Below are 26,079 nucleotides of genomic sequence, written 5' to 3'. Positions count from 1 at the left end.
AGCATCCTGCCCCGTCGAAATCAATCTAAAGTAGAAGACGGCTCATTATTTACAATATCAAATCATCAAAAAAATGGGTCACACAAATTATGGACTTAGTCTTTTCAAGTAAATTTCACCTCATGTATAGGAAAAATATATATTTATACTCTTTACCAGAGAATATATCTATTCAATTTACAAGGTAAAACATCAGTCCAAAACTGTTTAGGCATTATGACAGGACATTCCACTGTAATCACCATAAACAACTCAGGAAAAGACTTATAAAAATCCCATGAAGTAGATATTACTGACTTTTTTGTGTTGTGGTTTTTTTTTTAAAGAGGAAACTGAGGCAGAGTGAGCTGAAGCACTTTACCCAATGTGACACTAATAATTTGGGGTCAGATTTTAAATCGGATTTTGCTGATATCAAAACCTGAGCTCTTGCCTATTATTACACATTGCGGCCCAGTGGCACACTTACGGAAGTAGCAGGCATGGGGGGCTTCAAAAGGGCGGCAGATTTACACAGCTTGTTTTCAGTGTAGTGAGGACACTAATAACTGGTGACAAAGATTTTGTGTCTAAAAGTCCAGTATGTACAGATACACAGAAGAGTGCACTAGAATTGAGGGGAGTTCTCCAGGGTATTATCCCGTTAACAACTTTTTATTTAGAACTAGTCTTCAAGCATGCCATGTGTCTGATTATTAAAAATATGTATTTTTAAAAAGATGTTTATTCATTTATTTGTCAGAGGGAGAGAGAGGGAGAGAGAGGGCACAAGCAGGGGGAGCAGCAGACAGAGCGAGAAGCAGGCTCCCCTCTGATCAAGGAGCCTGCTGGAGGACTGGATCCCAGGACCCCGGGATCACGACTTGAGCCAAAGGCAGATGATCAACCAACTCAGCCACCCAAATGCCCCCAAAATACGTATGTTTTCCCAACATTAAGGCTGAAATTAAACTCAACGTGCATCTGTGGAAACAAAAGACAAGACTTCTATAACAGAACTTTAAAAAAGATTTCTTTGCAAGTCAATAAATTAGGTAGGAACCAAAACCCTCTCTCAAGTTCCATATAAGCACTCTATTTGTACTGCTAGTCCTTCCGTTGTGCAGAATCACAAAATCCCTATGAGGGCAGAGTTTATAGGGGAGAAATGTAACACTACCACTCTGTACCAGGGAGACTAAGTTCCTTCCCTTTTTGAACCCTAATTTTCTCATCTGTAAAATGAGAGATCTTTTCCACGAGGCTGCTGTGAGGATAAAGGGGCCTGTGCCTCTCAGACCTGATCGTGGGGCAAGGCATGAGGCAGCTGTGCCAGCGGACAGAGACCACGACACAGGATAAGCAAGCTACCGCCTTCAAGAGCACCAAGTTTACTCAACAGTAATTCCCAACACTTAGTAAAACAATAAAGACTGTATTACACAACAAAATCCAAAATCCAAATGAGTTTTGAAAGCCTTGGACTATACAAGCTGTACTTGGTGAGAAAGTCAGAAGCAGTGACTGTGACTGGTATGGAGGGGACATCAATGTATGTTTCTTTCCCTCCTCTTTTGCCTTCATAAAACTTTACATTTACTGCCTGTACTTATTATAGACAATCTCTGCAACTCACCACCTACTTTTTATGCTGTTTGCAGTGACACTTCTAAGCTACCTTTCTTACACCAATTTGGTCTTTCACAAATCAGCTAAGTGTGACTTGAAGCCTCAACCAGGCCATCACTGCCAACTACGAAGTGTTTGCTGGAAGGTGCCCTTTCAGGGGCAGGGCCTTGGCAGTGTACTAACCACCCCCTTCCCTCAAGCCAAGAGAGTGGCACAGGGCCTCTGCATAGCAGGGGGCCTAGAACTCACCAGCTGACAGAGGCTGCTATCCAGAGAGGGACCCCTGTCCCCTCTGCTGCAAGTCATTCGTTATCCTCACCCCAGAACAGGAAGAGGGACAAGCGAAGGCAGTGCTGAGATGCAGCTGTCCAGAGTGACCGGGAGCCTCACCCATGCAGCGGACTTCATTACAATGGGAAGGACAAGAAAACTCCCACTCGCCACCCTCGATGTAGGTATTCTGTGCATTCTAAAAGGCAGGTTTAAATACTAGAAGGCTGTCTAGGCCTCTACAGATGGACTGTAGGAGGCTGGCTACCATCCATCTCTCCCCTGTACTCCCCCAACCATGGCAAAGTTAGACCCAAAAGAAGGGAACAGACAGCTTTCCCACAAAGCTCAAGCATTCACTTTATTGGGCCCTCTGTCTGAAATATCAGATTAAAACTTAACCTAAAAAGAATACCCTTCTAAAAATAGAAATTTCTGGAAAGTTTTGTAGGGCTGTCAGTCATTCACACTCTAGCACAAATTAATCCAATTCAACTGCTTCCCTTTAACACTTCATTGAGGAGTTTTAGGGTGGTAATAATTGTTCCCATTGGGAAAAGGCCAGTAAATACTCTTATAAAATAAATGCTGTGAGCTGACCTGTACTTGGGGGATGGGGAAAGGGTTCACAGAAAGCAGAAAATAGGAAATAGTAGCGTACAGTAGTATAAAAAGGAGCTGAAAGACAAAGTTAAAATTCACATACTTCAAAGTTAGGCTTAAAACTGAGGCTTTTTATATTTTTCATTATTATTATTATTATTATTATATTATTTTAGCAATTTCTACACCCAGTGCGGGGCTTGAACTCCTGATCCTGAGATCAAGAGTTGCATGCCCCTCCAACTGAGCCAGCCAGGCACCCAAGCCTTTTCTTTAAGAAGGGGAAGAAATGCTCTTCTGGGATCCAGAATTCATGGCTCACAGCATCTGTATTAGAGTAATTTTTCACTCATGATCATAGGGCTAGTCTCGGTCTCATTAGAAAGGCAACTGAGGACAATAACAACTCAATGACAAACTAGATTTTTAAAACACATCTTTTGAGTATGAGGGAACAGAGGCAGGCCTGTACTCCACGACCTCACTTATCAAATTCCAACCTGGTCACAGGCCAGATGAACAGCCGACTGTACACCCCTGGACTGGCCGTCCAGCTAGTCTGGGCAACGGGAAGGTACAATCGGCAACTGGTCCCCAGCACATCCTGTCTGCCTCTCGGTAGGACTTTTCATCTCCTAGCTCCACTGCTTTCACGCCTAGGCAATCTCAATTGCCTTTTTATTTTTTAAAGATTTTATTCATTTATTTGATAGAGAGACACAGGGAGAGAGGGGACACAAGCTGGGGGATTGGGAGAGGGAGAAGCAGGCTCCCCGCTGAGCAGGGAGCCGACGTGGGGCTCCACCCCAGGACCCTGAGATCATGACCCGAGCCAAAGGCAGCTGCTTAAGGACTAAGCCACCCAGGCTCCTGCAATTGTCTTTTTAATTCTCACCTATTTTCAAAATCCACCATTACTTTAATTTCACGAGCTTCTTTACAGAAAACAAGGACACTGCTTCAGCGGGTGCTCAGTGATACAAAAATGTTTTATTAGCTCAAGAATTATAAACCGGTATCTTACCAAAAACCTCATCCCAAAACTCATCACCCACAGAAAGCCTAAAATAATTTACTAAGGCTCAAATACGAAAGAACGTTCTAGGATCTGGAAATTTCTTGATCCAAAATCAAGTGATGGGTATCAGCACTGCCACTATCCCTATGCACGGAGTATCACAGTCTAGGGGACTGATCCCCTCCCCGGCCCCAAGACTGCAATATGGAATTTCAGAGCTTAAGAAGAACAGATTTAAGAAAACAATGTCTGCTGTATTTACGAAAACTCTTCGGTGGGCAAACACCAGGACCGAATCCATTTTATCGTTCTGGCGATAAGCACTGCCGGGTACAAGAGGCCGGAGGACTGTTTTCTTTCCTAAAAACCAAACTGAGGCCTAGAGAATGACTTGCAGGTCACACTACTAAGTGGCAGAGAAAGCAGGGGCTAAAAGACATAACAAGGAGGCACGAGAGCAACGTTTAAGTAAAATAAAATATGCTGAAACTCTTACCCATAACACAGAGATTTGTAGTTGATTGGTCAATTAAAAAGGTCACTTAAATATCGTAAAACCATTATATACATAGACATTTCATGTTAACAGAAAGTACATAAACATACATTTATTTAGTCATCTTTTGAGGGCGGACCAAAGCCTTTGCTTTAAAACTGAATCCACTCATTTGAGTTTCTTCTTTTCTGGGTGAATCATAACCTTTAATACTTACTCCAGTATTTTCAGTTTCAATTTCTTGAGCTTTGTTTTTCAAGCTTTTCATATTTTACATATATATTAAGAATACAAAAAACTCAAGAAGAATTTCATGAAACAATGCTCCTCAGATGTAGTACAATATGATATATATTTTTTAACTGCTGATTTCAACTTACTGAATTGACTTCATGACCCACAGATTGAAAAACTGGTTTAAAAGTAAGACAAGGGGCGCCTGGGTGGCTCAGTGGGTTAAAGCCCTTGCCTTCGGCTCTGGTCATGATCCCGGGGTCCTGGGATCAAGCCCTGCATTGGGCTTCCTGCTCGGTGGGGAGCCTGCTTCCCCCCCCCCCACCTGCCTACTTGTGATCTCTATCTGTCAAATAAATAAATAAATCTTTTAAAAATATATATAAAAAAGTAAGACAAGAACTCGGGGTGCCTGGGTGGCTCAGGCAGTTAAGCAGCCCACTCTTGGTTCCCATCCAGGTCATGACCTCAGGGCCCTGGGACCGAGCGTGTGCTGTTCCCCGCGCTCAGGGAGGGTCTGCTGGAGGATTCCCTCTCCCTCGCTCCTCTACCCCCTGCATACAATCGCTCTCTCTAAAATAAACAAACCTTTAAAAGAAAAAGGCAAGAACTTAAAAGACACATCAAGCACTGAGAGCACAGAATCTTTTTCTTTCTTTTTTAAAGAACAATTTGTCCCTAATATTTTACAGCTCTTTTCTCGCATCTAATTCAGCAGTATTTTCAGTCATTATCCTTTATCTACTCTTTTCAAAACATTCAACTGAAGTTTTCACAGAGACGTCATCTCCTCCTTTTCTCTTCCTTAGTTGATATAGTAACGGTTTAAACCGTGGAACTAAGTGAGAGTCCAACCCGACGGGACAGGCTTGGGAGCACAGACAAGGACCGGTGCTGCGGGCTGGCCGGCCTCCGAGGGGCGGCAGACAGCACGGACAGAAAGACGAACGCATTCCGCTCCCTGCAGGGCGTCCGACAGCGCGGTCGAAGCGGGAACCGTGCAGGCAGCCGTGAGTCCGAGGAGTCCTTCGGCCGCCGGTTCGCTAGGAGAGCCGCCCCGCGGGACAGCAGCGAATTCGAGTGAAGAGACTGGAGCTTCTGCGCTTTTCCGTAACTTCTGCCAACACACGTACCACCGTCGTGCACCGAGCCCACCCGTCGCGCGGCCGAACACTGCGGCGACCTTTAGTTGACATATCACTGTAGAATGCAATCCTGCATTTCTCGGTTGTGAAGTTTAAATTCCGCACAGCTCTACTGAAGGGTCGCCCTCGCACTGCACGCACCTGTCCAGCTCACCCTGTCTTCCGATTTGATTCTGTAACTGTCTTTTCTTTTTTCTACTTCACAGAGTTGTGCAAAGTCATGCACGAACACATTCAACAAATACTGACTCGGTGCCGCCGGGCAGTGGGACAGGAAGTCGGGGCACAGCGCTGAGGCACAGAATGCTCCCAGCTGATTAGAAAGAAGTACTGGACAATCACTCCAAACATGACCAGCAAGTAAGAAGATTCCACGGAGGGGAAGAGCAGTGACGGCACAGCTTTCACAGAGGCCTACAGCCTGTCTCAACATCTCTGGCTGATCTTGGAGTTCTCCTAACGACTGCAATGTGACTTCTCTGATTCCATTTCTTAAAGCCATGAAATTCAGGCTTTTATTTATTGTGTTTTATTTGAAACCCCATGCTGCTTAATGATGCCCACCCGTCCCTTTGAACTATTAGGTTGCATCTATGATATCGGTGATGTGTCCTCTCTGTGTCTCTTACTCTCGGTTTCATAAATTTGTGTGAAGATACACGGTAGTAAGTATCCCAGAGTCTATGTGAGATAGAAATTCAAAGACACATTTCTCTACTCAACTAATGAAGGCGTTCTTCTGACTAATCAGATGCTACTAATACGTTTTAACAATGTCAACGGTATAGCAGCAGTCATTCCGTAAACATGGACTGACTGCCAGTCTCTCTACAGTCTCTCTCCTCCCTGGATGAACTCATGAGACATCTACCCACCGAACGTATAAAGACAGGTTCAAAAGTTATGACCTCAGATCTTCCTTTATTCCCCTCCTTGTCAGGTAACTATCTGTTTCTCCAAAACCACAGAGCAATGACAGAATCTCTTTTTGTTTGAAATAGTCCATCCTACAACATGCTACCAATCCAAGCCAATGACGCTGGTGTAAAGGGTATGTGTTGTTCTGTCATCTTACCGTCACAGGTGTAGGTAGACCACACCACCACCCTGCAACCACAATACAGGAGAGCCATTTCATCACAAAGAATTCCCTCCCGCTACCCTATTGTGGCTGTACTCATTCCTCCGCTTCTGGCTATTCTGCAGCCTTGACAACCAATCATCTGCCATCCACCTTTATGATTTTGTCATCTTGAGAATATTATAAAAATGGAATCATATCATATATGACCATTTCAAGTTGGCATATTTTATTCAATATAATACCCTTAAGATCTAAACAAGCTGTTCTGTGTGTCAACAGTTCATTCCTTTCTACTGCGGAACAGAATATTCCATAGTATGGATGTACCCTAATCTGTTTAACCATTCACCTATGGAAAGACTTTTGGTAGCTCCCAGTCTGGAGTTATTAAACCAAGAACGGTGCTACAAACATTCATGTTTGGGATGTACACTGGGTCACAAGCTCCACACTGGGAGAAAAGGCTTGCAAAGGACCTGTCTGGTAAAGGACTCCTGTCTATAACATATAAAGCACATTCGTGTATATGTTTTTTGTGGACAAATTTTTATTTCTCTGGGATAAATGCACAGCAGTGATACTGCTGGGTCACATGGTAAGTGTATATTTAGTTTTTGAAGAAATTCCCAAATACCTTCCAGAATGGCTGTACCATTTTAGGATTCCACAATGTATGAGAGATCCGGGTTCTCCAAATCTACACCAGCATTTGATATTATTACTTTTCATTGTAGCCGTTCTACTAGGTGTGTAGTGACATCACACAATGGTCTCAATCTCCATTTCCCTAATAAATAGCACTACAGAACGTATTTTCATGTGCTTATTATTTGTGTATCCCCCTCAGTGACATGTCTATTCAATTCTTTCGGATTTTTCTAAAAATCCCCAAATATCCCTTTTCTAAAGGACTGTTTTGATTTCTAGAACTGAGTTCCACTGTGTGTGGGAGGGGAGGTCTAAGTGCAGCTGACACGTCACATCAGTTTCAGGTATGTGACACAGTGACTCAACAAATTTACATGTCACCTATGCTCATCACAAGTATAGCTACCACCTGTCACCATCCAACACGACTACAATACATGACTATATTCCCTGCGCTGTCCTTTATTCCTGTGACTTGTTCATCCCATACCTGGAAGCCTAGATCTCTCAGTCCCCTCCCCCATTTGTGCCCATTGCCCCCCAAACCCCTCCCCCCTCTGGCAACCATCAGTTTTTTCCTCTATTGATAGGTCTGATTCTGCTTTCTGTTCATTTGTTTCTTAGATTCTACATGTAAGTGGAACCACATGATATCTGTCTTTCTCTGTCTGACTTATCTCTCTTAGCATAATGCCTTCTAGGTTTGCCCGTGTTTTCACAAGTGGCAAGATCTCATCCTTTTTATGGCTGAGTAATATTTCATTGTGTGGACATATACCACAACTTCTTTCTCCATTATCAGGGGCCATTTGCGCTGCTTCCACATCTTCACTATTATCAATAATACTGCAATAAACACAGGGATTCGTGTATCTTGTTGAATTAGTGTTTTCTTTGGTAAATACACAGTAACAGAATTACTAGCTCATATGGTAATTGTATTTTTAATTTCTGAGGAACATATATACTGGTTTCTGCAGTGGCTGCACCAATTTACATTCCCACCAAGAGTGTATGAGGGTTCCTTTTCCTCCATAGGGCTGAGTTTTGTGAGCTCTTTACATATTGTAGATGTCAGCCTTTTATCAGATATGTGCTTTGCAAATACTTTCTCCCACTGTGGAGCTTGCCTTTTCATCCTTTTAATGGACACAGCAAAATATTTTAATTTTGATAATGTCTAATTTATCAATTTTTTCCTTTTGTAGGCTGTATTTCTGGTGTCATGTGTTTTGGGTTTTTGTTTTAAGATTTTTATGTTTAAGTCATCTCTACTCCCAACATGGGGTTTGAACTTATAACCCCAAGATCAAGAGCAGCATGCTGTACTGCCTGAAGCAGCCAGCTGCCCCTCTGGGGTCATGTTTAAGAACTATTCATCAATTTCTCTGTTCTACAGGTTTCCTTCTATGTTTTTTCCTAGCGTGAAGAGTAAAGGTGGTTTGTTTTTTTTAATTCTTTGTTTGTCAAAAAGATTTTCCTTCCTCTGTTTGCTCCAAATGTTTGTTTGTTTTAATTCTTTGTTTGTCAAAAAGATTTTCCTTCCTCTGTTTGCTCCAAATGTTTTCGTACCTTAGTCACAAATTAGTCATTTATACCTGTGTAGACCTATTTCGGGTTCTGTTTCTGTTCCAATGATTAATGTGTCAATTTCTTCACCAATCTCCTCAGGCTTCATTCTTGCAACTATGCAAGAAGTCTTGAAATTCAGGAAACTGATTTACTGCCAGCATTTGTAGTCTTTGGTACACAAGTCCTAAGTATATTCTGTTGATTTAAAACTACGTATTTCATTACTTTAGCCATTCTTATCGGGTAGGTCTACCAGAGATGAATGCTTTGTTTTCCTTCATCTAAGAATGTCTTGATTTCCCGTTCACTCCTGAAGGATATTTTTGATGAATACAGAAGTTGGTATTTTTAGCTCTTTCTCAGTACTTGAAAAATGTGATGCACTGCCTCTCGGCCTCCACGGTTTCTGAGGAGAAATCCACGACACTGGAACTGGTTTTCTCCACAGGGAAAGGTATCATTTCTCTCTCACTGTTTTCAGGATCTTTCCTTTGTCTTTAGTTTACCAACACTTTATTATTACTACTTTGGGTTTATATTGTTTAGAACTTGCTCAGATTCTAGAATCTATAGGTTTGTATCTTCTGACAAGTTTGGGAAGTTTTCAGCCAGTCTTTCTACAAGAATTTTTCAGACCACCCCCCTTTCTGTTCTCCTCTGTGGTCTTTCTGTCACAGTCCCACAGGTCCCTGTGGCTCTGTTCATTTATTGTTCTATTTTCTCCTTTTTGTTCAAATTGGGTAATTTCTACTGTTCTATGTTCCAGTTCATTCCATCCACTCTACTCTGCTGTGAGCCATCCACTGAGTTTTTGTTTCAGTTATTGTTGTTTTCAGTTCTAAAATTTTCATTTAGTTCTTTATATTTTCTGTATCTTCATGGAGGCTTTTTGTTTCTAGGCTGAAATTCTGCATTTTATTTTTCCTTTCCTTCTTTTTACTGTTTTGGTGAAGAAATTAGTAGTGGAGTGCTCTAAGAACAATGGGAATATGCAGAAAAGACACAAAAGCAAGTTTGAAAGGCCCTTCTATTGACTAAATTTCAGGCAATATGACAAAATAAATAAAAACAATAAATTGTAACCATTACTGGGGTGCTTGGCTCAGTCCGTTAAGTGTCAGTCAATTAAGCGTCTGACTTCGGCTCAGGTTATCTCAGGGTCCTGGGATCAAGCCCCATGTCACACTCCTCACTCAGCAGGGAGTCTGCTTCTCCCTATGCCCCCTCCACCACCGCCAACCCCCCCCCCGCCTGCCGGCTCGTGCTCATACTCTCTCTCAAGTGAATAAATGAAAGTCTTTAAAAAATTATAATCATTACTCATAGAAATTCAGGGCGCCTGGGTGGCTCAGTGGTTTGGGCCACTGCCTTCGGCTCGGGTCATGATCTCAGGGTCCTGGGATCGAGTCCCGCATCGGGCTCTCTGCTCGGCGGGGAGCCTGCTTCCCTCTCACTCTCTCTGCTTGCCTCTCTGCCTACTTGTGATCTCTCTCTGTCAAATAAATAAATAAAATCTTTCAAAAAAATAAATAAATAAATAAATAAACAGGAAGAAAAGAAGGCTTTTTCCTTGTAGAATCCCAAATAATAAATACAGAAAGAATAATAGAAAGTCAACATTTGGAAACCACCATCATCATCATAAGTTCAGTCGAAATGCTCAATCTAATAAAATATCTAAAAACTTGATGATGAAAATGTAGTTTCTCTACAAAATATTAAGCAATTACAAAGGGAAGACGCAGCTTTACTGAGAAGCCTGGTAAGCATCACCGTAATCAAGCGATCAATTAAGGTCACTTAGTCTAGGGACAAATCAAAATTGTGCACTACCAGAAACAATGAAGTGAGAACACAACATCACTTCTGTGATATTCCTGCCATAGACGCAGAACCTGCATCTATCATGGGGAACTACCAGATAAACACAAATTCAGGGACGCCTGGGTCGCTCAGTTGATTAAGCACCTGCCTTTGGCTCAGGTCATGATCACAGGGTCCAGGGATTGAGTTCCGGCGTCAGGCTCCTTGCTCAGCGGGGAGCCTGCTTCTCCCTCTGCCTGCCACCCCCCTGCTTGTGCTCTCTCTGACAAGTAAATAAAATCTTTAAAGGGGCACCTGGGTGGCTCAGTGGGTTAAAGCCTCTGCCTTCAGCTCAGGTCATGATCTCAGGGTCATGGGATCGAGCCCACCATCGCATAGGGCTCTCTGCTCAGCAGGGAGCCTGCGTCCCCCTCTCTCTGCCTGCCTCTCTGCCTACTTGTGATCTCTGTCTGTCAAATAAATAAATAAAATCTTTAAAAAAAAAAAACCCAAAACCACAAAAAATCAAAAATCACATACACAAATTCAAAGATATTCCACAAAATATATTCTTCCAAAGTGTCACAGTCTTGAAAATCAATTAAAGACTAAGGAATATGACTGAAGAACACTAAAGAGACAGGATGATTACATGCTGTGTAGAATCCTGCAGTAGGTACTTTTACTATGGAGGCATTTTGGGGACAACCTGCCAAATCCGAATCAGGTCCATGGATTAGTTGACAGTAAAGTGATACCGCCAATTTCCTGCATTTTATGTCTGTGGCTATGCAGCAGAATGTCCTTATTTATAGGATTATTCACTGGTACTGGGAGTGTTTTAAAATAAAAATAAAACAATAGCAGAGGGAAAAAAAAAAAGGAAAACAGTGGGGGAGCTCAACAAACTACCAGTGTTTTACTCTAACTCCAGTGGGGCCCTGCCTTCCCCATCCCTCGGAAGTCTCAGATTGCGAGGTGCACATGAACACTGACAGGAGCACGATTCTTACAGAATCATGCAGTGCACAGATTACCTACGGTCAGAGCGCACTTGAAACAACTGAAACAGTATTCCTTTGGACATCTCGAGATACGGAGGAGTCCACACCATAAGGCTCTACACTGCACGAGGGAGAGTTCATGGAGCACTGAGAACCAAACAACCTTTCCACAACCGGTAACATACTGCATACCCAAAAAAGAGCCTGAAACCTATCACAACCCCAAATTCTATTAACTACTACTTTATTTATTCATGTTTAAAGATTTTATTTGAGAGAGAGTAAGAAAGAGAGAGAGAGCAAGAGAGCATGAGCAGGGCAGAGGGAGAGAGAGAAGCAGACTGCCGGCTGAGCAGGGAGCCTGATGTGGGGCTCGATCCCAGGACCCTGGGATCACGACCTGAGCCGAAGGCAACTGCTTAACTGACTGAGCCAACCAGGCATCCCTCTATCAAATACTTTAGAATCTCATGTAGTTTTCAATAAAATCTACCCAGACAAAAGAAAATATCAGCAAATAAATTTTAAATATATTATATATATCTATTTTTACATGCCTTTAAAACTTACTGTTTTATCGGCACGACAATGTGATATGTTTACCTTTCCTACTTAAGAGATGTTGACTGAAAGACTGTCTGTTATGGGCTGGACTGTGTCCCCCAAAAGAAGAGTGTGACCTTACTTGGAAATAGGGTCTCTGCAAATGATCAAGTTAAGGGAGGTCAACAGTGGGTCCCACTCCCATCTTCCTGGTGTCCTTACGGAAAATTTGGACACAGATACATAACAGAGGCAAGACAAGAAGGAAGACATGAAACATCCTCCCTCACAGCCTTCAGAAGGAACCAACCCTGCTAATACCTTAACCTTGAATTCTAGCCTCCAGAACCATGAGGTAAGAAATTTCTGTTGTTTAAGCCACCTGGTTTGTGGTACCCTGCTATGGCATCCCTAAGAAACTTAACACAACAGCTGAACCTTAATTTCCTCATTTGAGAAATGAAGATTATGCTCTCACCCACATCTGCTCTTAAAATTAAAATGAGAATATAAATTATTTTGAAAATAACCAAGAATTATAAAAATGATAATGGTATTGTTATGCGCTAGATAATTTAATAAATACCATAGTCAAGATTTTTTTTCTATTATAATAAAAAATTTAAGTGATACTCTTGAACATTTCTGGGGTTTTTCCCCTTTTTTTATTTTTCATTTCTATGTTTTTTAACTGACTTTTAATCCACAGGCCCCAAGATCACCTTTGCTGTACATGGTAAGAATAGAGTCTTAATAATGTTACAATTATCTGGACATGGCTGATTCCTGCTTTTTTCTCATGCTTTAATCCTTAAATAACACTTAAGAAGTGTAATTTTTCTCCTTTGCAATCATTTTTGAAAATACACTTTATTGAGTTATATTTGACATACAAAAGCTGTATATATTTAATGTATACAACTTGGTAAGTTCAGCGGTAAGTATACTCCTCTGAGAGTACAAACAAGGCCATAAACTTGGCCATGACCTCCAAAAGCTTCCTCCCCTCCTTTTCCTTCATTAAAAACTTCTGCATGTGTGGCAAGAGCACGTCACCTAAGATCTCCCTCTGTGCAAATTTTTAAGTATTACAGGGCAGTACTGTTAACTACGGTTTTCTGAAAATTTAAAACTTGACCCCCCCCATCAAAACCAAAAACCAAACAAACAAAAACCCCCCAGAAAACCGATGCCCTTCTGCACATAAGCACCGAAACAGCAATCCCAGGCGGTTGTGATTCAGAGCACTGGAAACAGGAGCATTTGGTGCTGCCGAGAGCAAACGATGAAAGAATGTGGTGGATTAACAAGATGATCGTCCTAACAAAAGCAACGCCTAATTCTGTACACGGTACTTCTCTTGGCTCTACTTCCTGTACTTCTGCACTTCTGCTAAAACTGTGCCCAGCAGATGCCCAACGGAGTCGGGATTCAACACACACTCGCGGCCCCAGCCCTGCCTCACCTCCTTCCCTTCTACTCCGGTGATGAGCAGCTCTAAGAAATACGAAGCCAGGTAAGCGACTCCGGAATCTTCTCAAAACGTCACTGTATCGGTAAGTTTCATACCATCTTTGCAAGCTCCGGTTAGAAAGAATTTAATAAAACGAACAATAAAATCTCACCTTTCATCCAGTCCTGACATATGACTGCCCCAAGCAGAAAGATATACCAGGCATCTAACTACGTTTCTCATTTCGAATGGTACAGGTTAAAATGCACACAAATTACTTCTTTGCTGTAAGTTCTCCACACTACCAGAAATAAAACAGTTGCCTCGCACGATCTGCTAATGAAGTGTATTTTTAGTATCTCATCGTCTACATTCTAAGCATTCCCACCCTCCTTGGGCCAGGCAGGTGACGATTCGTGGGGAAAGGCGAGTCTCAGAGGCTAAGTCAGGTTTTAAGGCAAAGATACACCTGGTTTGCGCAAACTCGGGTGCGCTGCGTACTTTAGTAAAGACGACGGCATTTTCTTTGTACTTTCATCATTACCGATCATTACCGTTTCATTTCAGATAATAAGCTTTTACTTATCAGCCAGTCAGACACTTGAAATGTATTAATTTTTGAATGATACTCCTTGCTGTAACATTGATTTCTTTCATTAACATTTAACTAATTTTGAAAGGTCTGTCTGAAAAATACTTTAGAAAAATAATCACTGCTCGTTGATCAGTTATAGTAAGTAAAAACACGGAGACAAATGTTCCGTCACAGGAAATACGCCTTTCAACTTGCTCTAGTTAGTGTAGTTTAAGCACATGTTTAGAATATACAAATATTTTATAAACACCTTTCTTTTGTAGAGGGGTGTAAGACCTACACATTTAAACGACATTATAAAAAGAGCTAATATGATTCTTATGGTTAAAATCATTAGAGAGGAGACATGGTTTCTCTGCATTACCTCAATATGTCCCTAAAATGCTCAGATTTTGGATGGCTGAATTATGAGAGGAAATTATTCTATCATCAGTAATAGTTAACATGGGATAGGCTGGATTTATGATTGAGTTTTAATTCCAAAAATCAACAGGCTTCACAGCTTAGCAATGCGCTTTTAAGTCTGAGAGCACTGGGTTTTAAACTCCACTTCTAACCATCCTAAGCTACAGCACTCTCTTTGAAAGCCTGTTTCCTTTTCTGCAAAACAGGTCCAAAATATGCCCAAGGGTTCACCTCAGGCTTAAATAAAGTGTATCTAAAAGCTTTAATGGTACCTAGTAGCTTATTAATGTTAATACCATTGTTAATAGACAAAGTATTCTATGTGGCATATATATAGACCCATTTTGTCCTCTCTGTTCCTACATTAACATTTTAAGTTGTACACTAGACCCATATGGAATTTTGTTATGATTTGTTTACTCTCTTAGGGATGTTAATTCTTACCTAAGGTACTTAAAAAATAAGAATTTTCGAAGGCACTGGAGTAGGAATCAAAGTATGCAGGCTCCGACCTCAAGTCTGACCTCAGCTCTATGCCCGCTAGCTCAACTTCCTTAAGCAAATTACTTGCTCTCGCTAATCTTCACTTAGGTCATCCGTAAAATGGAAAAATGCAGGTTTAATGTTCTGATTACTAGATTACTTCTGTAAAACTATTATTTACAAAGTACTATTAAACTGACACACAGGGATTACTGCTAGTGTTATATTATCCAAATAAAGAGAAAACTTACGATATTTATGTACACTATTTGCATCAACTTCACAACTTTTTCCAAAACCAAACAAAAATGCCCCCAAAACAAAAACAAAACAAAAGAAACCACCCAGCACAGTCTAATTTAGTACTAGGGCCAATCCTAAACTGTTTTCTGTCGCCGGCTAGGGCACAGGCATTCTAAGGATCACTCCATCACATCAATAAATATCAAACAAATTTCAGAGCTAATATCATATATATATATATATATATATATATATATGATAAGTCATTTTTATAGTCATTCCACAAAATTAAAGGCACGCATCATGAACACCTGGATTTATCAGAGCTACTTAATTAATAGCTTTTATGAGCAGAAAATATTTACCAGGTATAGAAAGACTGCATTCTTTCTTTGAATTGATTCATTGAAAACTGAGAGTAGTTTGGTAATTAAAAGGGCAGGAAAGCTCTTCTTACTTTTCCAGTCTATGAATACAAAAAGAGAAAAAGGCAATACTGAGTAAATCGCATAAAATAACCTGACACTTTAAGGGGGAGCAATTATACACAGTGGGGAACACTGGACCACCCGGGAGGGTGTAGTTCTCCGAGCACATGCGACTGGAGGCGCGCCCCGCTCCTGTGCTTCCTCATCTGCCGGACACTAGCACCTGCCCTGACTTCACTGGAGGTGAATTAGAAGATACTTGGAACATGCATTACAAGGTGCTACTCTCTCATAAAGCTGAATAAAGTAGCCTACTTTTTTCTTTAAAGAGTATATTTCACTAATAAAAAAAAAATCCCCAAATCCAATATTACCTCCTTCCAAATTTACAAGTACCTACTTCAACTGGCTTTATATACACACACACCCACACACTATACATACACATATGTACACATATACACACACACACATGTTCACAGGTGACAGATCAACGTATACTACCGTCACTGCAAAATATTCCGGAAAAAAAAAAAAGGTACAGGATTACATTTTTGTCTCTGGAAAACAAGAAAAACTTGGCACAGACAAGTATGGAAATTCACCATCATTCGCTGATCACCACACTCTGCCAGAAAATCTTAGAATTCAGACCAGTAGAAAGTTCAAGCAGCCTTAACCAAGGAAGGGAAGTTAGTACATGCGCTGACTCTCATTTGCCATATACCTGTACTATATAGCTATGTTTGAATTAGCATAACAATTAGTACAACTAGTATAAGTCAGTATAACTGAGTACTGTAACTTATTAGTGAAAAGCACCTAAATTTTATGTATCTGTGCTCTGTAACTCTGTGCTCACGTAACTAGTCCATATAATTTTTTTCTATACATTCAGTGATGGTCCTAACCATTTATGAAACTCTGAAACAAGGCTTAAGTTCAATGGTGCAAACAAAATCCAATACGTAAATAGTTCCAACTGCCTTCTTTAAAAAAAAAAAAAAAAAAGTTATTTTTGTGAGAGAAGGGGTTCAGAGTAGCTCCTAACACTTGAAAGTAGAGATCAACACAAAATTCTGCCGTAATTCTGCAACTATGATCAAAAACTAAGACATCTGATCACAACGTATAATTGGAAAGAAATTAAATTCTTCCTTTCTTGAAAAAGAGTCTGATCTACATGCACTTTAAATTCTTTAAGAGAATTTTAAAATCATAAAGATATTTAATTACAGATATATATTAGATTATTTAAAAGGATATTCCCAAAACAAAAACAAAACACAATGAGACAAATACACAAAACAAATATAAACTTTAGCATACCAAGCAAAACCCTCCAGAAACATGAACTATAATGAGGAAGGGAAACCCACCCCACTCTTCCTCTTTAGACCAATATGATGGTTACAAATGACAAGCTCTTTCTGGCTGTCCATTGACACGTCTACAGACCTTTCATTCTTTTGAAATTTCCCCAACTTAAATTGGATGCAAATAAGCCAGGTGTGCTCCTTACAGTAGTAATCCGGCTAGAGTTTCCATAGAAACATGCACAGCTGGCAACAGCAAAGGGTTGTACTGGCCTCAGACCGGTTTAAAGTTTCAGTACTCACTGAGTGAAATAACAATTACCGTACCTTACTAAAGAACAAACAGAAAAAAAAAAATCCTATCTTTGGGATCATCAGGCAAAATAATGCCAGTATTTTCATTAGGCCAAAAGTGGCTTTCAGCCCAGCAGCCATAATCAACGCATCTGTCAAAAGTTGAGAGATGTCAATTATCAAAAGGTAACTGTTCTTTTACTAACGAAATATAATTTGAGGGAGTATTCCCTGTGGGTCACTTAATGTAATAGCCAACAACCAGAGAGAAAAAAACAATACAGTCTAACCTAAACAGTAGTAAGTACCATGTATCTTTTCCTTAAACAAATTCAGCATGACTGTTCCTTGCTTTTATTAAACATAAATGTTTCACAACAGTGATTCCCGAAGTGCAGTACCTGGGTCAGCATCATCAGTATCATCTGGGAAGTTACTAGAAATGTCAATTCTCAGGCCCCACGCTAGACCTACTGAATCAGAAACTCTGGGGGTTGGAGGCCCAGCAATCAGTTTTTTCACAAAATGTAAAGCAGAACTCATGGGCCCCTGAACTGAGGCTGTTGGCTAGTGACTCATGGCCTAAAAACCATGGTGCAGAGGTCAGCAGTGGCCCTACCCATGCCAAGCACAAGTAAACGAGAGTCACACGGTCTGCTCGTGGTACCTCAAGGAGAAGAGGGTTGTCGCGCGTAAGAGACTCAACCCACTACCAATCACAACCTGTTTCTAATCACTGAGGTCTGCACACACGGGGTAGCAAATCTTGTCATTTATTCCTTTATAATAAAAGAATAATAATTTTTCCAAGATACCTAACATGTAGGTAGGTATAAGTCTGAAGTTTCTACATGTAAAAGCTTCCCAAAAAAAGGTCATACAAGAATGCATTCCTCCTCAGTATCTAACTCATTAGACATTTAACACGCTACAAAATACCCATTCATTTTTGCTTTAACTTCAGTACCCCATTTATAATCCCTTCTCTGTTTCCTTTAAGACAACGGGCAGCACTTTCTTCTTTCTTTGAAAGAAACACCATGCTAGTGACATTAAAGTAACCAGAGATGAAGAGAGAAAACCACTGAGTAAATCAAATATGAAATGTGCTGTTAGAACTAATGAAATAAGGCCAAATGAACAGCTTTTAGTAGCTCATAATTAAAAATACACACAAAATAAATTTAACTAGAAGACTGATCCACACGCCCCTCGTTGTAATGTTAAATGTTGGTGTTGCTTAGGGTCTGTCCTCAGCCCATTCTCACTATACCAGTGACTGTCAAAGTACTGTCTCGCTGCTACTAGTGGTCCAGAACTGATCCCAAAACGCTAATTATTGAGTTAAAAAGGTTTCATTACTGAAGTGTAGCTGACATACAGTGTTGTGTTCCAGGTACAGCACGGCGACTGACAATGCCATACACTGCCCAGTGCCCACCCTGAGAAGCGTGGGCACCACCCGCCACCCACGACGTTATTGCGCTATTACTGACTATAATCCTTACGCTGTACTTTTCATCCCCGTGATTCGTTTACTTCATCACTGAAGTCTGTACCTCTTAATCCCATTCACCAAATTATTTTGCCCATCCCCACACCTCCCTCCACTCTGGCACCGATTTGTTCTGTGGATTTTGAATTTGTTTCTGTTTTCTGTTTGTTCCTTTGTTTTGTTTTAAAAGATTTTATTTATTTATTTGACAGAGAGAGAGAGATCACAAGCAGGCAGAGAGGCAGGCAGAGAGAGGGGGGAACAAAGAGTCCCCGCTGGGCAGAGAGCCCGACATGGGGCTCGATCCCAGGACCCTGAGATCATGACCTGAGCCGAAGGCAGTGGCTTAACCCACTGAGCCACCCAGGCGCCCCCTTTTGTTTTGTTTTTAAGATTTCACATATAAGTAAAATCATAAGGTATTTGTCTTTCTCCAACTTATTTCACTCAACATAATACCATCCATATTGTCACAAAGGGCGAGATTTCTTTTAAAGGCTGAATAATCTGAGGACTGTGTGTGTGTGTGTGTGTGTGTGTGTATAATCACATCTTCTCCATTCATTATGCATAAAGCTGGGACACTTGGGTTACACAGTCATCTTGGCCATTGTACATAATGCTGCAACAAACAAAGGGGTGCATAGATCTTTCCTAATTAGTGTTTTCAGTTTCTCTGGGTAAATACCTAGTTGTGGAATTATTGCCTCATACAGTATTTCTGTTTTTAATTTTTTGAGGAACCTCTATACTGTTTTTTTACAGCAGATGCTAATTCCGTTCATTCTGAGGTTTCACTCTGGACTACAGTAATAGTACATCCTGATGGCCACCCCAATTCTCCCCATTTGGAAATGGGCAATGCTGTTTAGCAAATGACCTCAGCTCAAGGGAAAGATGTGAATGGTCAATCCCAGCTACTGACTTGTTCAGAAATAGACCATAATCCAGAACACACTACTCAATTCTAGCCAACGAAATCAAGGACAGAGCTCCTGAACCTTTCTGGGACAGTTAGTCTCACTTTTAATAGAAAGTAAGTGGCTACTCCCCATTCTCTAGATTCCAACAAGGAAGCTACCTGCTGCTGCTATCAGGTGTTTTGCAACCATCAGGGGAAGAACCCGAGGGCAAAGCAACACGAAGCCCAGGCTGTTGACCCTGCAGCTCTCAATCCTATGAGCCAAGCCAATTTCCTTGTGTTGAAGCCAGACTGAGTTTTCATTATCTGAAGTTAAAAGCAACCTACCAATAACATATATGTAAGTTATTTAGAGTTACTAATTTGGTGCTCTTTGATTATAATTAGATCAGTTACTGGAGTCTGCTAAGAAATGTAGTTACCACTTATGTTAGAGGCAACTCTGCAAACCTCCAAATGTGCATGCACATACGTAATGTACAAACTTGAATTTCCAAAATCTCGTCTTGTTAATTGTGCCTGGTCAATATTAAGTTATAGGTTTTCAGTCTCAACTATTCTTTTTTATTTTGTATATTAATTTAGTTATATATTTGCACCAACATTTCTAGCTTATCAGATTCCAAAAGAACAGCCTCCATGACTGAAGTCAGTAATGTTCAAATAATTCCCATATTTCACAGTAAAGTGCTTTGCGTATAAAGAGGACTATGTTAGATGAGTTCTAGGTATGATTCTACTTTTTCTGTACCTATAGGCACATGTATGTACAGATTTACAACAAATGGTTAATTTTTAGCATATGCATCTGTTTTTTGGTTTCAAGATACATAGTTTTTGTGAAATTGTTCTATTACTAAACGTTTCTTAGTTAAACTATTTATTTTTAGTGCATTTGACAATATCGGTTTCATTTTTTTTTAAAGATTTTATTTATTTATTTGACAGATAGAGATCACAAGTAGGCAGAGAGGCAGGCAGAGAGAGAGAGAGGAGGAAGCAGGCTCCCCGCTGAGCAGAGAGCTCGATGCGGGGCTCGATCCCAAGACCCTAGGATCATGACCTGAGCCAAAGGCAGAGGCTTTAACCCACTGAGCCACCCAGGCGCCCCTCATTTTTTTTTATTTTTAAAAATTTTATTTATTTATTTGACACAGAGAGAGAGAGAGATCACAAGTAGGCAGAGCAGCAAGCAAAGAAAGAGAGGGGAAGCAGGCTCCCCGCTGAGCAGAGAGCTTGATGCTCCATCCCACAACCCTGAGATCATGACCTGAGCCGAAGGCAGAGGCTTAACCCACTGAGCCACCCAGGTGCCCCAATACTGGTTTTAAATATAAAGATTTGTTATAAAATGAGAAAGTTCTGTAATTAAGAGGAAACAAGCAAATACAAAAGAAGATTTTTCAGATAATTGTTAACCATTTCCTGTTTGTTTTGAGACAAAATAAAGTAACAGTTTTTTAATACGACGGCGGCCCTGGCAGACCCTTCCGCACCACCTCTAGTAGAAAGCAGCACCTCCAGAACATACTTGTTCAAGTTTTGACTTATTTCATAGTTGAACCACTCATCAGAAAACTACAACAAAAAATTAACAGTGACCCTCAAGGGGTTCAAAGTGGTAGACAGGAAGGCCTTCTGGTCAACGTGGTAGAGAGACAGACCTTCCACAACACATTCACATCACACTGGTTATGACAACATCAAGCAACCGGTTCCACAGAACACTGTTAAAAAAAATAAATATTTTATTACAGTTTTGGCCCCTAAAGTAATGTTCATATGCCACAAAAAATGACAACAGGAATTTCTAAAGCTCTAGATGAAAATCCTAAAGTCATTAACCTAATGGCAGATGATTCTAGAACCCTGTTTACTCAGTGCTCCCTCCAGACAGTGAAGCCAAAATACGTTAGAATTGCTAATAACTTTCAAAGTAGAAAGTCAAGATAAAAATTCCAAACAAGGAGGAATGGTTAACAATTATTAGAAGAAGGATCAATAAATGGGCATTTTAACTAAACTCGATCAAGAACCTATCTTGACTTGGGATTTAGTACGTACTGTCATTGCTCCCTCTCCTATTCAGATTATTACAAAAGATATTATATATCTATACAGATTATTACTAAAAAGATAGAAAAACATATAATCTACCTGTAAGAAGGCTCACTAGCTCTTTCTCCCCAGTTCAGAGGCACCGAGAAGAGATAAGGTAACGTAAGTGCATTTTCTAACATGAATTGGAAAGAAAACAAGTTATGACAGTGTGCCAGGCATGCCGGACGTGAGGAGCTCCCGGCCAGCGGCCCTTCTCCGGGGCAGCCAGACTTCACCTCGCCCACCACAAAGGAAGAAACCAGAGCACCTACAGTCATGTCGCTCAAACCATCTCCCATGACCTCACGCTATTTGGGACCCAAATGAGACTATTAAAATTCTCTCTTCTGGGGTGCCTGGCTGGCTCAGTCGGTAGAGCGTGCGACTAATGATCTCGGGGTTGTGTGCTCGAGCCCCATGTTGGGTGACAGATTACTTAAAAATAAAATCTTAAAAAAAAATTATCTATCCTAAACTTGAATATGCTACTAAACAGATTTTATTTTCACTTCAGGAAACTTCCTCAACAACATGCTAACATGGTAGAAAAGAGAATGTTAGGCTTAGGCTTAATTTTCAAGAGAGAAGTACCCAGCACGTCCTCCCACCCTGAGAAAATAAAACCTTTAAAAAATGTGCTGTATTGTAGACCAGCCCGTACTTAGAAACCATCAACTATCCAGACATCTTTTCTTTTTTTAAACTATCCAGACATCTTACCATACCGGCTGGGCCCTTTTTTACAAACACACTACTTGTTTGTACTAAAATCATCTCAATACTAAGAAAAATTAGAAAGGCAGATGAAGAGCGCAGGCCACTAAAGGAAACAGAAGTGGCGGCTAACGGTAACATAGCACACCGCGTATTCATACCACCACCAACCCTCTTTCAGCGTTTCCCTACCATTTAACAAAAATAGTGTAAGCACCACTGTCCTGTGTCATTAGACTTAGAATCAAATCTAACATAAAAGGCAACATTTATCTCTCCTGGCTCTTGCAAATAGCAAAGGATAAAAATCATAGGGTTTTAGAGCAGAGAGAAATGTTAGCAACAATCAATCTAATCCCTTCACTGGACGAACAAGGACACTACGTGCAAGATTGCACGATTTACTTCAGAACACTTCGTGAGTGACGGCACAGCTTCAATTCTGATCCATTTTCTGATTCTTAGTCCTTACGAGTGTTCTTCACACTGGCTACCCCCCCGTCGCGTTGCCAGCCGGGGAGCGGCCTCGCCGGGGCGCAGCGCTGTCGGAGCATCATCATCGGGAAGCGGCCATCATCGGGAGGGCCATCGTCGGTCTCGGTCCTTTGGTCACGGACCCAACAGTGGGAGACTGCTCTCCGCTCTCTCTTCACCTGGAAGCCACCCTTGTAGTCCCGCGTCACCATGGTGCTCCAGGGTGGCCTACTAACCCGCAGAGAGGAACCAGTACCCCTGAAGAGCATCTCTGTGACCTTGTCCATTCGTGAGTTTGTGGCTGGTGTGTTTGCTACCTTAAACTCTAAGAATGAGGAGGAAGTTCCTTTGGAGACCTTCTTTGTGTTCCCCATGGATGATGACTCAGCTGTCTACAGCTTTGAGGCCGAGTTGGATGGGGAGAAAATTAAAGCAGAATTAAAGGAGAAGACAAAGGCCCACAGCATCTGTGACAGTGCCATCAGCAGCCGCCGCCAAGCTTTCCTACTGGAGGAGGACAAGTACTCCAAGGACGTCTTCTGTTGCAGTGTGGGGAACCTGGACCCAGGGTCGAATGTAGCAATCTCCCTGAAGTATGTGCAGGCGCTCCCCTTGGAAGCAGATAGAGCCCTGCGCTACGTGCTCCCAGCTGTCCTGAATCCTCGATACCGTGGCTCTGGATCATTTGAGGACAGTTGCCTTGATATGAAGACTCCTGTCGTTCCCTTGGAGGACCTGCCCTCTACACTCAGCATAGTTGCCACCGTCAGTTCCCAGCATGGCACTGAGAGGATCCAGTCCAACTGCCCCTTCAGTCCTACCAAGTACCTTGGAGAAGATAAGACTTCTGCCCAGGTTTCCTTGGCTGATGGACACAAATTCGATCGAGATGTGGAACTCCTGATTTACTACAGTGAGGTGCATACCCCCACTGTAGCTGTGGAGAGGGGGCAACCTGGAGACAACTCAGATGGTTTCATCAAAGATCCGTCTGCGATAGTGTATTTCTACCCAAATATCCCAGAATCTCAGTCACCTGCCACCTCTGGAGAATTCATCTTCCTCACAGACCGTTCAGGAAGTACGCAGTCCCTCATACATAAACAGGAGAACTCTCAGCTATGCATAGAGGCAGCCAAGGAAACACTGATTTTGCTGCTGAAGAGTTTGCCTATGGGCTGTTATTTCAATATCTATGGATTCGGAAGTTCCGATGAGGCATTCTTTCCGAATAGTGTGAAATACACTCAGCAGACCATGGAGGAGGCACTGAGGAGAGTTAAGCTTATGCAAGCTAACCTGGGGGGCCACGGGGTAGCAGCTGTTGTTAGGTAGCGGGAATCGTTGGGTAGCGGGAGTCGTGGGGTAGCGGGAGTCGTGGGGTAGCGGGAATCGTCGGGTAAGGGAAGTAATCGGGGTTGGTGTCCTGGTCGTTGTCACCTCTTTGTAAGAGACGCTCTGACTGGTTGGTTTGATTTTCGATGCATGGCGCGAAATAAAGCTTTCCTTGATTTTCGCTTTGTGTCAGTCTCGTTCCTTTGATCACGGACCCTAACACCCCCAACTTCAGAAATGCTTAAATTTTCCAACAATATGATAAACACACTTTTTAAAAAAGCAATCAATATCTATTTTTTTAAGTATACCGATTATTAGTTCATTATTCTCCAAAGACTACCTTCATAGTAAATGTTCATATATTCACTCATTCGTTCATTCAGGCACTCAAACAATTTTAAGAGATTGTTATGTATAACGCCCTGCACTCTGCTCCATGGGACCAGACATGAGACAGGATTCTGACCTTGGAAAGCTTCAGTCTGGCAGGCTGAAGAGCTAGAACAGACCGCACAGAACTCAGAGTAAGAGCTAAAAAAAAGTATTTACTTTCTGACAGAAGGGTACAAATATATGTATATTTCAAAATAAAAGAGAAAACATAGTTTTCCTGTGATTTTAAGGGTTTCTTATTTATGTAGAATAACTAAATAACTAGATATTTATGAAATTAAGTTTATTCTAAAGAAAAGAGACTAGATGCTTAAATTCTATAGCATAATTTGACATTTTGGATACTCCCTTTAAAGTTTTTTCCATGTGTAAGAAACAATGATCATTTGTTATTCTCTCTTATCTCCCTCTGTAAAAAACTAGATTTATAATTTGACTAAATGTAGCAAATATTTTCATGTTTTTATATTACAGGGGGATCACTACAAACCGCCCAAATGAAAACAGACCATGCCAGCAAATAAATCAAACATCTCCAACCAAACGTTACTGAGTTCACCAGCTGAAAACAGAACAGAGTAAAAATTACAGCAGCAACACTTGGGCCAGTAAAAGATATGAATTGAAGTTATGACACTCTAGTGTGATTCTCACACCATTATAAAATCAAAATCAATTTCTACACAATGTAAGGTCATTTTAAACCACCACATTAATATGCTCCCACAGCACTTAGAAACACCAGCTCATACGGGTGTCACAGCGTTGCAATTTCTGTTCTGTCAGCCTAGGAGGCTTCCTGCTCAGGAGGCCTCGTCTCTCTTCCAGGCTCTGATGGTCATCTCCTCAAAGAGGCCTTCCCTGACCATTCAACCCAAAACACACGCCCCTCCCCCCAAGTTACTATCATGACACCCTATTTTAGTCTTTTTATGTGCTTCTGATCATTTTAAAACTCATTTACTTGCCCCACTAGAAGGCAAGCTTCCTGAGCACAGGCACCTTATTAATCTTGTTCACTACAGCAACCTCAGCGCAGGCAAGAACCTGACAGGTGCACAAAAATACCTGCTCGATAAATAAATGAATGGTGCCCAGAAAGTCCAATAAGTGGTGGATCAAGGATATCAACTTAAGTCCACAAAACTCCTTAAAAGAAACTATTTCAGGAGCGCCTGGGTGGCTCAGTGGGTTAAGCCTCTGCCTTCGGCTCAGGTCATGGTCTCTGGGTCCTGGGATCAAGCCCCGCATCAGGCTCTCTGCTCAGTGGGGAGCCTGCTTCCCCCCCTCTCTCTGCCTGCCTCTCTACTTGTGATCTCTGTCAAATAAATAAGTAAAATCTTAAAAATAAAAACTATTTCAAAAATATATAAAAACATGTGGTGAGAGAACTCATCT

At 41.3% G+C, this 26,079-nt stretch overlaps 2 protein-coding genes across 6 annotated transcripts in view; one reads left to right on the top strand and one right to left on the bottom strand.

The window, feature by feature from the left end:
* Positions 1-26,079, bottom strand: part of POU2F1 (POU class 2 homeobox 1) — a 179,583-nt gene that overhangs the window by 82,592 nt on the left and 70,912 nt on the right. The window lies entirely within an intron of this gene.
* Positions 10,159-24,323, top strand: LOC123927733 (von Willebrand factor A domain-containing protein 5A-like). Its single transcript, XM_045982525.1, has 3 exons — positions 10,159-10,170; positions 12,052-12,054; positions 23,094-24,323. The coding sequence occupies exon 3, from the start codon at positions 23,161-23,163 to the stop codon at positions 24,283-24,285; it is 1,125 nt and encodes a 374-aa protein (XP_045838481.1). The 5' UTR covers positions 10,159-10,170; positions 12,052-12,054; positions 23,094-23,160; the 3' UTR covers positions 24,286-24,323.

This window comes from Meles meles, chromosome 17, assembly GCF_922984935.1.
Source record: "Meles meles chromosome 17, mMelMel3.1 paternal haplotype, whole genome shotgun sequence".
Lineage (NCBI taxonomy): Eukaryota > Metazoa > Chordata > Mammalia > Carnivora > Mustelidae > Meles > Meles meles.
This window is presented reverse-complemented; position numbering and strand designations above follow the sequence as displayed.

What these genes read in the sequence shown, in the direction of transcription:
- LOC123927733 (XM_045982525.1), top strand. Translation starts at nt 23,161, where the DNA reads ATGGTGCTCCAGGGTGGCCTACTAACCCGCAGAGAGGAACCAGTACCC.